Genomic DNA, 16,007 nt, shown 5'->3' with positions numbered 1-16,007 from the left:
TTATATCTGTAAGTGCTAACAGAAAGGACACTCAGATTATTTGAGGTTACTGATATTCCAATCAAAATTATGAGGCATTCAAGACCGTGAGCATAATCCTTACAATGTCTTTACTATCATCCCTCACATCAAGGCGTATAAGTATCAAGCAGCATTCAGTATCTCTTATATCTTATGATTAGAAGTATTAGCATGGACTTCTAAAGCATACTACATTTTGCAAAATATACTGCAGAGAATCATGCAATTTACTGAAGGATTCTGTAGAAGTGTTTACACTAGATAAACTCAGAAACCACTCAATGTTGGGAGTGAAAATCCAATAATAAGCCCATCTCAAAAATGGTGTTATAGATTTATGCTAAAGCCCAAACCCTCAAGCTGTTTAGCATCAAAAAAAAAAAAAAAAAAAGATGCGAGAAGCAACAGTTGTTAGAAATGGGATGTATGTCTAAATCATAGTCAGTCAGGTATCAATTTTTCTGTTGAAGTCGCATGTTTGTTAACAGTTTATTTATGCACTATAGACAAATGATGGGTGAACAGCTTTCTGGTCTGAGCGTCAAAGATTTACAGAACTTGGAGAACCAACTGGAAATGAGTCTCCGTGGTGTTCGTGTAAGAAAGGTACGAAACTTCCAGATCCATCAAATGTGTACTATCTTATATGAACTAAGAAAGAACTAACTCAACCTCTCATTTCTACAGGATGAAATTCTGATTGATGAGATACAAGAACTAAACCGAAAGGTCAATCAACATAAATGCAGTGACTTATTTTCAATTTGTTCTAAAAAGGATAACTTTTAAAGAAGCTAAATTAACTTTTTTCCTTGCAGGGAAACCTCATCCATCAAGAAAACATGGAACTATATAAGAAGGTAAACCTAATTCGTCAAGAAAATATGGAATTGTATAAGAAGGTATCTATGTACATCACTAAGAGCTTTCACTGCGCTTCAAGAACAATTATTTCCTTTCGTATTCATATACCAAATAAAAATGTTTCACCATTCTACTTAGAACTCTAGCAAATTGTTTCTACATTTTGTGTTAAACTTCAGGTTTATGGAAATAGAGATGCAAATGGAGTGAGCGGAAATTCCCTTGCTCCGAACAGTTTAAGCATTAATGAAGACCCCCACGCTCCTGTACATCTCCAGCTTAGCCAGCCACAGCAACAAAACTATGACACATCAGGAACTACCGAATTGGGGTAATTTCTTATTCATATACTTCATCTGGAAGCACAAGGGTAGCTCACTACCTTGATCATTGACTATCATCTAACTGGAACATGCTGCAGGCTACAGCTGCATTAGCGGGAAAACCAGACTCGTAAGAGTTTTGAGTTCTCATGTTGAAGAAGCAGCCCGTGCTTACAAAGCTATGTTTTAATTAGTAATGGTAGTAGTGGTATAGGACCAGGGATGTCAGGAAAAATCTTCCGTTTCATATGGTTAATGTCAGCAAGTTTGACAAGTGTGAGGTAATTCATAGCACAGCTACTTAAGTCAAAATAACAACAAATAAAAGAATACATTGGCACAGTATCTCTAAGTTCTTCATCTTTCTCGACACTTGATGCTTATGATGTGTATGCATATATGCATATAAAACAGGAGCAAGAGCGAAGAAATGTAAGCAGAAAAGGTTTTACAAAACAGTAGCTCCTCATAGAAATTCCTTGAGAAACACACCACATGCAAACAGTACAGATCTGAGCTAAGCAACTTAATACGTTAAGACATACCTCAAAGTTGCATCAATATGCTTTGCATGCAATAGGCTTCAGCAAGGACAAACTAAGTTCATTACACACCAATGTCAAATTTCAGCATTCAACTGGAAAAGAAAATTACACAATACGAATTTATATTAGTAATGCTCTTCCCGGGAATTTCAGAATGAATGATCTTGAGCTTGAAGACTGAATATGTATAGAAAGAATTATATCAGGAAACAATATATGAAACATATTTCACAATTTTGAGTACTACATTCTTTGCTGCCAAATACAGTAAGTGCTTTTTTTTTAAAAATAAGGAATATAGTAAGTGCTTCTTAAACAAGTTATTTCTGGATCACAAGGATACCATTGCTAAACCGACACGAATGGCATGCCCAATCAACAACAATTTCTATACTACAAAAGACAAAGTCTCACCAAATTATCTATTTGTACAGCAATGGATTGCACACTTAAATTAACAAGAAAGCATTCATGCTTAGGTCATGAACTGTCTCATCATAAAGTTCATCTCAGGCAGAAGTCTTCTGTATTACTTCAGGAAATACACATAGGCAGAACACAGTCATCTAAAAAGGTGTAGAGTCTTAACCACAAAAGACTATTCAACTGCTATCTGGATGTAGTTTACATGACGTGAATGAAGGAATATTGGGTAGTGAATAATACTAGGGAATTGAAAAAAAGGCAAAAACTTCACGGAGCTTATCAAAGTTTAGTGTGTAGGTACTACATATTGACAAGGTAAAGGAATTAAAACTAGAAATTTGAATTTCTCTTCAAACAGCAAAACTGCAAGCATGCAATGTTACCAAAGAATATGATCCCACCTGCTCGGGAAATTCCAGAAAATTGTGTAAAATAAACAAAAAGGAGAAGTTTCTTCTTAGTTTTTAGTGGAATAATCAGCACCGCTGAGCATCCTTTACAATGCCAATACCAACAATGGTTGGAAAACTTATTACAACCAAAGCTCAATAATGGCAGCAGCAGCAATTTCAAACACTGAGAATACAAAACATAATTAAACAATCTCTCTTAGTCAAAGATTCTCAGTTCAAGACAACTAGAAACAAAAGAGGTGTAGATAAGGTTTCATATTGGCTTAGCACTTCGATAAAAATGAAGACAGCTAGCGTAGTAAGGATCATAAAGATGCAGAATCGAACAAATTCAGAGGAAACTGACACGACTCAAGGAAAAAGAATGGACCATCTAGTGTTACTGCAGTATCTCAACTAAATAACACTTTACATCAATGTAGCAACAAGATTAAGAATTCCTTGACAGGCCGGACAAGGATAGCCCTTGTACAGAGCAAGGATCTATACACCATATTTCAGTAAGATGGCATGTTTCTCTCTTGGAGATGCCAATATTGAGGTTCTTTCAAATTGTCCTTTTTTAGTTATATATAGTAAGCTAAGTTAAGCCACTTGAATCCTTTATTTTCAGTTCTATCATGGTTTAATTGAAGGTCATCATGAAAATTTTAGTCATCATGAGAATTTTAGCAACATAACAAATGCGCAATCTTATTTAGAGGGTCTAAGTAAATAAAACTACAGAAAGGTAAATATACTAGTATGCACTGTTACGACCATAGCATTAATATGTTATCCTGTTAACAGGACAGGCAAGGAAATAGTGTAGTAACCTTATTCCTGAACTTCATTTGTAGTGCCTAAAGTTTAAGTTTGAGGCGCCATTATAATTGAGTATGAGGTCAAATCACCAAGCTTTGTTTCCCCTTTCTTTAAGAGCTCAGAATTTTTTTAAACTTTATATATGTATTAACCCACTTCAACCATTCCAAAAAATTGGCATTACTCAAGGTAGGTGAACTAGAGACCGTAAGCTAGCCCAGCTTATTACTTCCCAAAACTTAACGCTTATTGTGAACGAGCTCTCTATTTCACAGAAAAGGAGATTGGCAGAAAAAGGAAGGGAGTGAAGTACAATTGGGGAGGAGTTGGGACTTGAACCATCTTGATATAAGAGGCACAGACTCAAACAAATATGAGAGGCAGATATATACTCTACAAAAAGAAAAGAAAATGTATTATGGTGATATGTTGGTAAGAGAGTACGAATACAAGTGGCGAAGCTAGGATTTCCGCCACGGGGATTCAAAAAACAAAAAAGTAGGCATGCAGAGAGGCCAAGGGGATTCAATACCTAATATATTTACATAAAAATTTTGACCTTATATATGCAGTGTAATTTTCCGGCAAAGGGAACCCCCTTCCGCCACCCTAGCTCCGCCCATGCATTGATGCACGCACATTTGTTCAAAAGCATATAAACAAACAATGTATAGCAATAGCATTATGATCTTGTCATCTTGATGTCTATCATAACCATTTTATTTATTCTTGAATCATATTTTCACAGTTAAGACATGACATCTATTGTATTGAAAATGTGGTAAAAAGTCATTTTTGTTGCATTAAACAAAGCAACTGTAACTGAGTTATATCAGTAAAAAATGTGTCTAATTTATTTCTTCTATCCCTCAAAAACCTATTACTTCCTCTATCACATTTTTCTTTTTCCCTTTTCCTTTTTTTGGAAAAAGGGCCACTTTTATTATTTTGGGAGTTCTTTGACCACAACCACCCTTTTTTAAACCTTTCAAATATTTTGAATTATTAACTTTTGTGACCTATGGTACCTTTTATGCAGTTTCCAACTATGTAAATTTTATTTCAAAAACTTGAAGAATCCATGTTTAAATCCACACCAAAAATTAGGTACTTTAGCCGTTGTACTGTAAAACAGAGGAATTATTCAATTAAAATCACTAGGAACCTGTATGATGCACTTTATTCAAGGATATGATTAAACGAATGCACTAAAGATTTCCATCACATCCAGGGCTATCTATGGAATGTAATCCGGACCAGCTCAAATAGGACTAAGTACTAACTGCCTTGTCATTTACCAAAATGCTAATAAATCCCACTAGCCACCAAATGTATGGTAGAAATCCATTTCAAAATAAGACTACGTTTAACGAAAGGAAAATATGACAGTTCAACATAATCAGGACCAAAAAGAACTGTCCAATGAAAAAGAAAAAATAGCACATCAAATCAAAGCTCTAATCCTATAAAGATAAGGAGAAAGAATACCATGCAATACCCATATAACTATATCATTTACACCATGGAAAGGCTATAAGAACTAGATAATAAGCTGCATTTAGTCCCAGGTAGTTTGACAGAAGGGGAACCAACCATACAATAGGATCTCATTTAGTTGCTCTATGTTATCTTCCTTACCAACTAGACTTATTTCACACTCCTTCATGTCTATCTTCAGACTCAAAGCTACCTAGATAATTATGTGCTTTTCAAGTAGCGGAGTTGATGCGCCTCGGGGTCATAATATGCAAGAGTACTGTCCGCAAAAGAAGATGAAACATCCCTACATTGGTCCAGCCTTCCATGCTAGCTACAAGGATCTTAGATAACCCCCAATCACAACTCTATTTGTAGCTTTGATGAGCAATTCTTGAACAGCAACAACAGCCCCCCAAACGTCCAACAGTAAGAACTCCCTCTCCCACTGACTGCCTCTTCTCTCCCTATGTTGCTAAAATCCACTCTTTTTAATTTAGAGTTTTATGTCCACATTATCATCATTCAATAACTCCTCTTACTTCCTTTTTCTCCATATTCTACCTATTTCACCTTTATTGTGTCCATAAAATTCCTCCTCCGACTAGCAATTGCTAACAGATAAAAAGAATTTATGTTGCAATCACCCTTCTTCAACCACAATATCCTCAAATTTTATCTCCATTTAATGCTTGGGTGACTGTCATGTTAGCTAATTACTCTTTTACCTCATACTTCCTAATTCATCCCTCTTAATTAAGCCCCCTCTTGCTTTCCTCTCCAATTGTCCCAATTCATTCATCAGTTCCCTTGTTATATTTTTATCCTCTAAAGTACTTCTCCAGTCCATCTTAAATAATTTGTTAGCCGCTTCAACTTCTTCGCCATACAAAAAGAGGAGCCCTTTGGATATGGTACTCCCTCCATCCAGCCAGCACTGACCGATTCTAATTGTTAGGAAGGGCACTCCTTATTCTGCTACAATCTACAAAATCAATATAGGGTTTAATATTAGCAGAGAAGAAGCAATTTGGATAAATATCAGTAGCATCCCCTCCCAGACTGTTGGATGAGAAACTTGTCGAGCCTTGATTGACTCTTCAGTTGTGGATCAGATAAATTAACAGCTGTCATGGGAAAGTCAACAAATGGGAGAGAGTTGATTACATCATGAATTTACCATTGCCCAAAGGAATGGCATACCACCTCTTTCTTTCCTTTTAAAACATTAATGTTCTAGCCAGTTCGCATGCACTCGACTAATCCATCAGGTAACTTCCATTCTGTCATCTCCCATAAGCACATGTATCGGAGAATAATGACCTACTATATTTGCCTATGTTGGGATTTAAACGCTGGCCTCACATTCCTCTCTTTCCTCCAGGAGTCTTATTGCACTGCAATCCCGAGCTATCTCACATTACTCCATCGTAGCATCACCAATGAGATCTCCTCTCAAAACTCCATTTTGACCCCTCACTTGCCGACCCATCAATTTCACTCGACTAAACTATCCACACTTTCAAAGATCATAATAATTGTGGAATCTCCTTCATCACATCTCGAAACTTCAACATCGACATGTCTTATAACACCACAATCTCTTCTTATCTCCTCCTAATTATAAGCATATCATTTTCACTTCTCACTCTTATGTTTTCACACACTTATGATAATTGACTCTGGTATTTTTTTTCATTTTTATTTCTTGCAAGCACGCTAATCATACATTTCTCCTTTAACCCCACCTTGATAATGGCCCTTATACTTTGAGGCATTCACTCTTCTCACCCCACTCTATCTATCTCTTCCTTCTCCTATTAGCCCTTCCCTTCATCCCACATGGATCCATAACTTATATTTTTATAATTAGCATTAATAACTTATACTTCTTGGATCACAACTTATATTGCATCTAAATACTTTACTCTCTTTAATTTTTTTTCATTTGCCCCGCTCAATTATCTCATACGCTCCTCAACTACTCATTTATGTTTTCGTAGGCTCATGTCAAATACTTCCTCCTTTTCAACCATAGAGCTTAGGAAAGAAAAGAAGATTTTTGAAACTTCCAATCGTAAATATGTCATAACATTTGTGTGGCTATAATACTTTTGAAACTTTTGATCTTAAATATGCCGGAACATTTTTTTGGCTACAAAAGCTTCTTAGAAAGGGTAAAATGAGAAGTCACATTTAATTTAGAAAGAGGTAAGTCTTTTTGGAATGACTAAAAAGAAAATAGGATAACATAAATTGGATCGGAGAGAATATGAGTTTATTGGTCTCTCCTCGAACTGTAAAATGAAAACCCTAATTTTCTATTAAAAAAAATCCTTAATTTATGTTAGTACATGTGTTTAAATACAAAAAAGTAGGTTAGGTAGCCAAGCCATTTCACGAGGAAAATCGCTTTGAATATGATCTCTAAACAATTCTAGAGGAACAAAGCTAGTTAACGATAAAACATTATTTTCCTAGAGTAATGGGTAAAAATTAACATGGTGTGACTAGATTTTAATTGGATTGCCAAGTGGTATTTCAGTTCAACTTCTACCGTAGGCCATTATACTGGTAAAATGGTCAATTTCTTGTTGATAGTGTTTAGCTATCTGTATTTTAAATGATGTAGCATGGATACACTTTATATCAATAACACCAAAAATTATGATAACATTAACAGGAAGGCAAAACGTATTGCAGATCATAACACAGTTCCCAGGAGAAGCCATAAGACAGCGGCACTAAGAGTACATCACACAGGTAGGAAGCATATTTCACACGCCATAAGGTAAAAGTTACTACTAGTATCTATTTCTTGTGATGAATTAGTGCCAAAAGAGAAAAAATACAGCAGAAACCAAAAAAAAAAAAGGGTACATGCAATAACAAATATGGATCCATCACAGATTCGAGCGAGAAACATTAAAGTGATTCTTTCTATGAAATACTAAAGCGAATTAATTAGCAACAGTACATCAAATGTGACATTAAAGCCAACATAAGATGCTTATGGACCTCGTAAAGAAACGGAACTCCAATAACTCGGCAAAGAAAAGCTTTGTGCAAAGAAGAAAGAAGAAACTAATTGAAACATTTATTTAATTTAAATATGCAATAAATATGATAGAAACAGCATTACGATTTACGCACCTGAAAAACGAAGCAACGGCATTTCCGCAATGCTGGGAGTGATTACATATTGTATCTTCTAAAAACTTATGATCTGAGAAAAGTTCTAGAAGAAAATTGAAAAAACAAAACGAAAAACGATCCCGATCAGCAAGTTGAACTAAATTATACTCCTATGATGAAAAGAAAACATGAAACGTATAGCAAAAGTATCGCAATACGTAGTCAGTCTATAAGCAAAGGTGAAAATTGCGTTTAGCATATGATATTAAAAAAGATTTTTTCTATATTTCTTAGGAACAAAACATAAAAGCGATGAATGAACCACCGCCATTAATGGCCAAAAAAATTGCAATTTCATAGTGTTGTGAGTGATCGAAAAGTTAATCAGACAATTTGAGGAGAAGATGAATGAAGATGCACTGAGAATTGAAAGAAAAATAAGAGTAATTTCAATGGCTTTTTCAGCAGAAAGAGAAACGGGAGAATAGATACCTACCAGATAAGTTTATGGAGACGGAAAGAGAGGAGAGAACAATGAATAGGAAAGGAATGAAAAATATCTGCGTTAAGCCGGAGTAGAGAGTGGGGCAGGGGCTTGAGAAATTGGGCCGGGGTGGGGTGGGGGGTGCCCCCACTAGATTTGGTTTGGGTAATTTTGATTCTCTGGGTACTGCCAAACTGGTGATTATTTTATTGAGATGAGAAATCCGTGTTCTTGTGCTTCTCCGAATCTCTGGGGACCTGCTGCTGTTTTACTGTGAGTCTGTGACTATTAGGTGAGAGTATTAATTTTATTTGAATCTAATTTTTATATACATTTAACAATTTACTCAAAAAATTGTAATTATAAATATAGACTGCTAAAACAGAAAAGAAAACAAATAAAGTGTATATTTTTAAAAATAGCATATTAACTTAATTCATCTTAATTTTTATTTGAGTTGTTTTCCACGGATAGCATAAAAATTATGAAATCAAGTCAATTAAAGACCAATTGTATGTAAGTGTTATATATTATGTGAAACATTTAGCAGCTTCAATTTCTTGGCCGAGCAGAAATTGATCGCTCACCTCCTTCTACTATAGTTTACAAATTAGTACTCCATCAGTAATTCTAGAAAAAATAATTAACTTTAAGTTTTTTATTTTACTCTTAACTAGATGACTTTTAGCTACAGAAATTTCTATCTCTTTATTTAGACTAAAGTTTTAGAAATCATTTTTGTCTTTTAAACTTCGTGTCATGTCAAACACTCTCACATAAATTGAGACAAATGGGTGATGCTAGTTGAATAGGAGAAATTGAGAGAAAATTCATTCTCACCCAATTGAGATAAGAAACGTGTTCGTTTCTCTTTTACCTAGTTTAGATGCCTCCCCTTTGTCTATTCTTCTTCACTTAAACATCAAACCTCATCCTTCATTCAAACTCAAACTCAAACTCGTAACATGTACCTTATACACATCTTGCGTTGTAATACTTTTATTGTTGAACCAACGCCATAGGGCTATGAATCATAACTTGTATCTCTAAATTTCTTTAACTCTCAACTTTTTCTATTTATATCCTCTTCACGACTCACTTTCCATCATCATCATATCATATTTAAACACACTTTATTGATGCCTCTTCAAACCATGGAAAGATAGCTCCAATTTGTCCTAACCCGAAATTTTCTTCCCTATTGATTTTGATAAATGTGTCTCTTCTACCCTCACCTGCCATTATCTTCATTTGCTCCTTTCAGAATTCCCCACATTGTTATAGATTAGACCACAAGTTAGTACCACAACTGATTTTTTCGTCTCGGCAATGCTTCCACATGGACCCTTCTTCATTTCTAAAAAAAAGTGAGGATAATTCTTATTGTGATAGGTTTAACAACACTAAATGTGTCCTGATAGTCTACTCCAACTTCTTGATTGAAATCCTTTGATGCAACTCTTGCTCTGTAGCGTTCAATGGAACCATCAACAATAAGTTTCAACTTGGAGTGATCATCTACATCCAACAACGTGCTTAGCACCAGAGGAAGGTACCAAAGTACAAGTTAGATGAAAGCATTATAAAATGAATGCAATTTATTCCTCTTGCATAGCATGTCTTTAATTTGCAATCTTACTTGCTTGAGAAAAATATGTAGGTTCAAGGAGGAGTGCGGGAGGCGGTAGTGAATATTTGGCGATGGAGTCATTCCCTATATGTGCACCTTAACCACATCCTCTTCCTAACTTGCCACCGTGATGTTGATTGAGGCTTGAGACCTTTTGAAGTTTTTATCAACTTTTAAGGTATTAGAATCTCGAACAATGAGATCAGATTGAGTAAATTTCTGCTATATAACATTCATCGATCTACTCCAAACTTAACAAGACGAGGCCATGAAGATCGATATTCCTTACTTGCCACCGTGATGCTGATTTAATACTTGATGGGACCTTTGAAGTTGCATTAAGTTTTTAAAGTATTAGAATCTTGAATGGCGAGATAAGCTTGACTAAAGTTCTGCTATAGAACATTCATCTACTCCCAACTTATAAATTAAGAGGGAATAAAGATAGATAAGAGCGATAGGACCTGGTCAAAAAGTGGCAGACACGTACGACTAATCCATCATAATAAGGTAATAAACCTCTAACAATGTAGAGAATCAAATCTCCATCAGAGACTGGTTGAGTAGCTGCAGAAAGGTTATAATTGTATGTTCATTTTTTGCAGGTAATCCACCATGGAAGAGGTTACTTTTGGTGTTCTGCAATTGTATCCCGAGTTGCATTAACCTAGCTCACACAAGATTGAGAACAAACACTCACACAACCCACAATCTACACAAGGAATTCTTGTCATCAAACGAGAAAAGAAGCCAACTTAAGAGTAGTGACATGTTTCTTCCATGTTAAGTAAAGTGGGTTCAAAACTACTTACGTAGTGATTCATCACTCGAACGCGAGGTTAGAGGTTTGGAGGAAGACCATGGAGTTTAAAGGTTTCAAGTTGAGCAGGGCTAAGACAAAATGCTTGGAGTGCAAGTTCAGTGGAGCGACTCAGGAAGTAGACGGAGATATGAAGCTTGAATCACAAGTCATCCCTATGAGAGAAATACAAAGAAATGGGCAGATTGACGAGGATGTCACATATCGTATTGAGGCGGGATAAATATAATAGAAGCTCGCTTCTGGTATTTTATGTGTTAAGAATGTGCCATCAAAACTTAAAGGTAAGTTTTATAGAGCAGTGGTCAAACCGACTATATTGTATGGGGCTGAGTGTTAGCCAGCCAAGAACTCCCATGTCCAGAAGATGAAGGTAGCAAAAATGAGGATGTTAAGATAGATGTGCGGGCATACTAGGTTAGATAAAATTAGGAATGAAGTTATTCGTGACAACGTAGGCATGACCCCTGTAGAGGACAAGATGGGGGGAAGCGAAACTTAGATGGTTCGGGGATGTGAAAAGGAGAGTCACCTATGCCACAGTAAGTAGATATGAGAGGTTGGTCTTAGAGGGCCTATAAAAAGAGGCAGAGATAGGCTGAAGAAGTATTGGGAAAAAATTATTAAGCAAGACATGGCGATTCTCCAGCTTACCGAGGACATGGCCCTGGATATGAATGTTTGGAGGTTGAGAATTATGGTAGACGACTAGGTAGCACAGTGTTATCCTTGCTCGTTCTAGTAGTTTTAGTAGATTGCTTAGTGTTAGTCTTGTATTTTCTTATTATTAGATTTTGGTTATTACTTATTGTTCCTTTTGCTTGAGTTTTATGATTGGTTTGTTAGTGTTGTTGCTTGTTGTTACTCCTTCCTCTCTATCATTCCTGAGACGAGGGCTTGCTTAAAATAGTCTCTCTACCTCTTAAGGTGTGAGTAAGATCTACACTCTACCCTTTTCAGTCCCCACTTGTGAGATTACACTGAATTTATTGTTGTTATTTTTGTCATGTAATGATTGGAAGCTAATGAATTCAACTAATTGCATATGCTTATTGAGGAGTTCTTCCCTCGACAAATACAATTATGCATAACGACAAACAAGTTAATTAGAGTTTGAATTTGGAAAGAGGTTTCAAAAGGTTAAGTTACCTATTCATTGGCAACTACAACTTGTATTTCAAACTAGGTATTATTCTTTAACTTATCTTTAACATCCAAGACCAGCTCTCTGAAGAAGCTACAAGTACTTACTGTATAATTTATGAAGCATTTGGTTGGTGCTATAAGTGCATTGGTGGGAAAAAAGTTAATGACGCGTGGATCATCAGCAAGGTGACAAGTGGCAGATCCAATTTAGTAAATTAAAAGAATTGAAAATGCACGAGCGGAATACCCCCGATGTTTTGTCGGAAAAGGTACCGGACTTGACAACTGGAAAAGAAAAAATAGGTACGGAATGGATAAAGACCATAAAGAGGGAAGGTTCATAAAACTGTTATAAATAAGGAAGGGAATCGGCATTGATTGTGGTTATGAAAAATCCTCGGTCATTAATGCCACCGTTACGACTATATGTGGTAACGGTCAATCAAGGCAATTAATGTCATTAACAAGACAGAATTAAGTATGGGAATCGTTATAATTATGTATCCTTATATAAGGATCCGATCCTCATTTGTAAAAGCATCTGAATTTTTATTAATATATGCAATTAGTCTTTTACTTTATTCAAAAGGTTCAAACCGCAATTCTGGGAGAGATCAACGATCTACTTTAAGTTCTCTTTCCTTGTCTATTATTTCTATTATTCTTTTTAGGCCAAGTACATATACAACCCCTTAAACTTGGCTCCAGTTTCCATTTAGACACTTTAACTATGTCAAATACCTATTGAACACTCCAACTTAATTTCAAGTGTACCTATTAAACACTTCATGTGACGTGGCATAATATGTGATTTTCACTCAAAGTTGGGCGCGTGAATAAGAAATATAACATTTGTTTTTTTTTTCAAACATTTTTTTTTATTCTCTGTCTTTCTCCTTCATCGTCTCTATCACTAATATCCCTTCAGATTTTCCTTTTCTTAATTTCTTCTCTGGATCTACTTACGGATTCATCCCACTTTGAACATTGATTAACTTGTTATTTCACTTCAAATTTGATAAACTTACATGCCAAAGAAGAAGTGTAAACCTAAAAATGATTTATCGAGAGAGACCGAAAAAACCTTGAAATCCAGAAAAAAAAAATCTAGCAATTTCGGATAGATACCACGAGAGAAACTCAACAATTTCAGAAATCAACAGAGAGAAATCCATCAAGAAAAATCCAGTAATTTCAGACAATAACCAAGCAAAATCGACTCGCTTAATTTGCAAAGAGAATCCAACAAGAAAAGCACAACAATGTCAAATATCAGCCAAGCAAACCCAACAAGACAAAGTAGCAATTTCAGACATCAACCAGGCGAATTCGATTTTGCTGAGAGAAATCCAGCAATTTCAGAGATTAAACATGAAAAATTGACTTTATTTTGTAGCTATATACATGGAGATTAACCCAACGATTTCGCCGGCATCGACTTTTCCGTTAGATGTTAGAATTTATCGCCAAGTAGCGAATTTACAAACATGACAAATTTTCAACCAAGAAACAATAATATGCTTTTTGTTTGGACATAGCTAAAGAGAGGAAGCGATAGATAAGAGGAGGAAAGACATGAATGGAGCTACGGGGAAGAGATAGCTTTAGAAAGATGGGTGGAGCAGGGGGGGGGGGAGGTGAAGATAAAACCAAAAGGGGTGAAAATAAATTTTTTTGGAATATTTAGCCTTAAAAAAAGAAAATCGAAAGTCAAAATGGCATATGTCACTTTTTCATTCGATCTATTGCCACATCATCCGAAAGTGAACAATAAGCACTTAATTATTTACACAGGGTAAAGAAGATGTATTTAATAGGTACACTTGAAATTAAATTGGAGTGTTCGATAGGTACTAGCCATAGTTAAAGTATCAAAATAAAAATTGGAGTTAAGTTTAAGGGGCCGTACAAGTATTTGGCCTTCTTTTTATTCTTCAAATTACCAAGAAAGTGAAGTAATTTTGGTTATCAGTAACCCGATTTCTTCTTGATATTAATTTTGACCGAGAAATCTATTTTTGGGTTAAACAAATTGGTTACTTGCCGGGAATCTGATAATATGTTCACTTTCCAAACTTCATTTTTAGCAACAAAATACGTCTACGGCTAACAAGAACAGCCAGCTGAACCAACAAGGTGGAACTCTACCACATCACACACCCACAGCTACTCCTCAGCACTCACGAGAAAGTTCACCTGAAAGGTGTGCTTCGCGCACTGATGGAAAACATGGAGATGACCAGACCGTTGAGCAGGATGCTTTGAAGCAGTTGATTGCACAACACGTGAACGAAGCACTACAGGCTTTTGCTAGAGGATTACCTAATGCAGCACAAACTCTACCACCAGTTAATACCACCTTGGAAAATTCGCGTTCAGGACTCGATAATTTTGGAAGTGGAGAGATGCCCAATGAATCTCGCGATGGAGGATCAGGTACATCAAATAATTCCCATTTACAAAGTTTAGTACTAACTTTGCAGAAACAGTTAAAGGGCAAAATGTGCGCATAGAACAAATACCTAGCGTGCCTCCTTTGATCAAAGATGTGGATATTGACAAGTATTCACAACAACCATTGAAGCCAAGTGCAGCACCTTTGCTAATTCCCGAAAAGTTTATAATGCCAGATATTCCTAAATATGACAGGACATCCAACCCACGAGATCATGTTACTGCATTCACTATAGGCGTGAACGACGATGATTTAACTAAGCGGGAGATTGAATCAGTTTTGGTTAAGAAATTTGGCAAAACTCTCACAAAAGGGGCGTTAACATGGTACTCCCTCTTACCTGAAAACTCCATTGATTCTTTTGCTGAGCTTGCAGATTCATTTATAAAGGCGCATTCGGAGGCTCCGAAAGTTGGAAAAAGGATAGAGGATATCTTCAAAGTTAAACAAGGGAGTACAGAATTGCTCAGAGAATTCGTTGATAGATTCCAACGTGAGAGAATGATGCTACCGCGAGTACCTGATAACTGGGCGGCTATGGCATTTGCAAGCAACTTGAACGAGAAAAGTTCAGAAGCCACGAGGAGGCTGAAAGAAAGTTTGCGGGAGTTTCCTGCAACGACTTGGAACAATGTGTACAATTGATACATCACGAAGCTATGAATAGAAGAAGATACAGTTACACAACCAAGGGTAGATGAAAGACCAGGAGCAAGACGCTCGGAATCAGAGAGAAGATCTGGTAAAAACAGGTACGAGCCTTACATGGGGCCTGCAGGGAGAGATTCCTGAACTAAACAAGAGAATGCACAATTTGATTCAAGATCAAGGCAAAAAGAGGTGAGTTCTTCTTCCAGATTCAAAAAGGAGCGAGATGTTGGATGCAACGACTCCAGTACTCAAACAAGAATAGGAGATTATAGCTTTAACGCCAGCACCTCTGAATTGGTGGTTGTTCTAAGAGGAATGTGAGATAAGATACGATGGCCAAAAGAGATGAGATCAGATCCAAACAAAAGAAACCCAAATTTCTGGTGCGAGTTTCACAATGACCATGGCCATAGAACAACAGATTGCAGGCTTTTGCAAGAGGAAGTTGAATATCTACTGAAGCAAGGTTATCTTACTAATTTGTTAAGTGAGAAAGGGAGACAATCATAAATGAAAAACAGGCAAGAACCCCCAAAGCCTCCATCACCAAAGAGAACGGTAAACATCATAACCGGAGGAGATGAAGTCAATGAGGTAACGTACATGGTTGCAAAAAAGACATCAAAGGTCACTGTCACTCATGGAAAATTAGTTCACCAAGTCTTGGAAGGTGACAGTATAATGTTTGATGACGAAGATGCAAATGGCTTGATGATTCCTCACAACGATGCACCGATAATATCTTTACTTGTACATGATACTAATATAAAATGGGTTTTGATTGACCCAGGTAGCTCAGTAATATTATTTTGCC

The 16,007-nt window shown here is 36.2% G+C and overlaps 1 protein-coding gene and 1 long non-coding RNA gene across 16 annotated transcripts in view; one reads left to right on the top strand and one right to left on the bottom strand.

The window, feature by feature from the left end:
- Positions 1-1,553, top strand: part of LOC104091711 (MADS-box transcription factor 23-like) — a 39,789-nt gene extending 38,236 nt beyond the window's left edge. For 3 of the 4 annotated variants that reach the window (XM_009597114.4, XM_070200135.1, XM_009597113.4), the window contains exons 5-9: positions 528-627; positions 709-750; positions 840-923; positions 1,065-1,216; positions 1,307-1,553. In XM_009597114.4, coding sequence (XP_009595409.1) covers positions 528-627; positions 709-750; positions 840-923; positions 1,065-1,216; positions 1,307-1,322 — 394 coding nt within the window. In that variant the 3' untranslated portion in view covers positions 1,323-1,553. The remainder of the gene's footprint in view (positions 1-527; positions 628-708; positions 751-839; positions 924-1,064; positions 1,217-1,306) is intronic. The other variant, XM_009597115.4, reaches the window with a different exon arrangement.
- The window catches only part of LOC104091713 (uncharacterized), a 54,606-nt gene that overhangs the window by 26,532 nt on the left and 12,067 nt on the right, over positions 1-16,007 (bottom strand). For 3 of the 12 annotated variants that reach the window (XR_001968371.3, XR_001968370.3, XR_001968373.2), the window contains exons 1-2: positions 8,026-8,493; positions 1,754-1,845 (exon numbers count right to left, since the gene is read on the bottom strand). This is a non-coding gene — a long non-coding RNA (uncharacterized lncRNA). The other 9 variants (XR_685228.3, XR_685227.3, XR_685233.3 and 6 more) reach the window with 7 other exon arrangements.

This window comes from Nicotiana tomentosiformis, chromosome 4 (assembly GCF_000390325.3).
Source record: "Nicotiana tomentosiformis chromosome 4, ASM39032v3, whole genome shotgun sequence".
NCBI lineage: Eukaryota > Viridiplantae > Streptophyta > Magnoliopsida > Solanales > Solanaceae > Nicotiana > Nicotiana tomentosiformis.
This window is presented reverse-complemented; position numbering and strand designations above follow the sequence as displayed.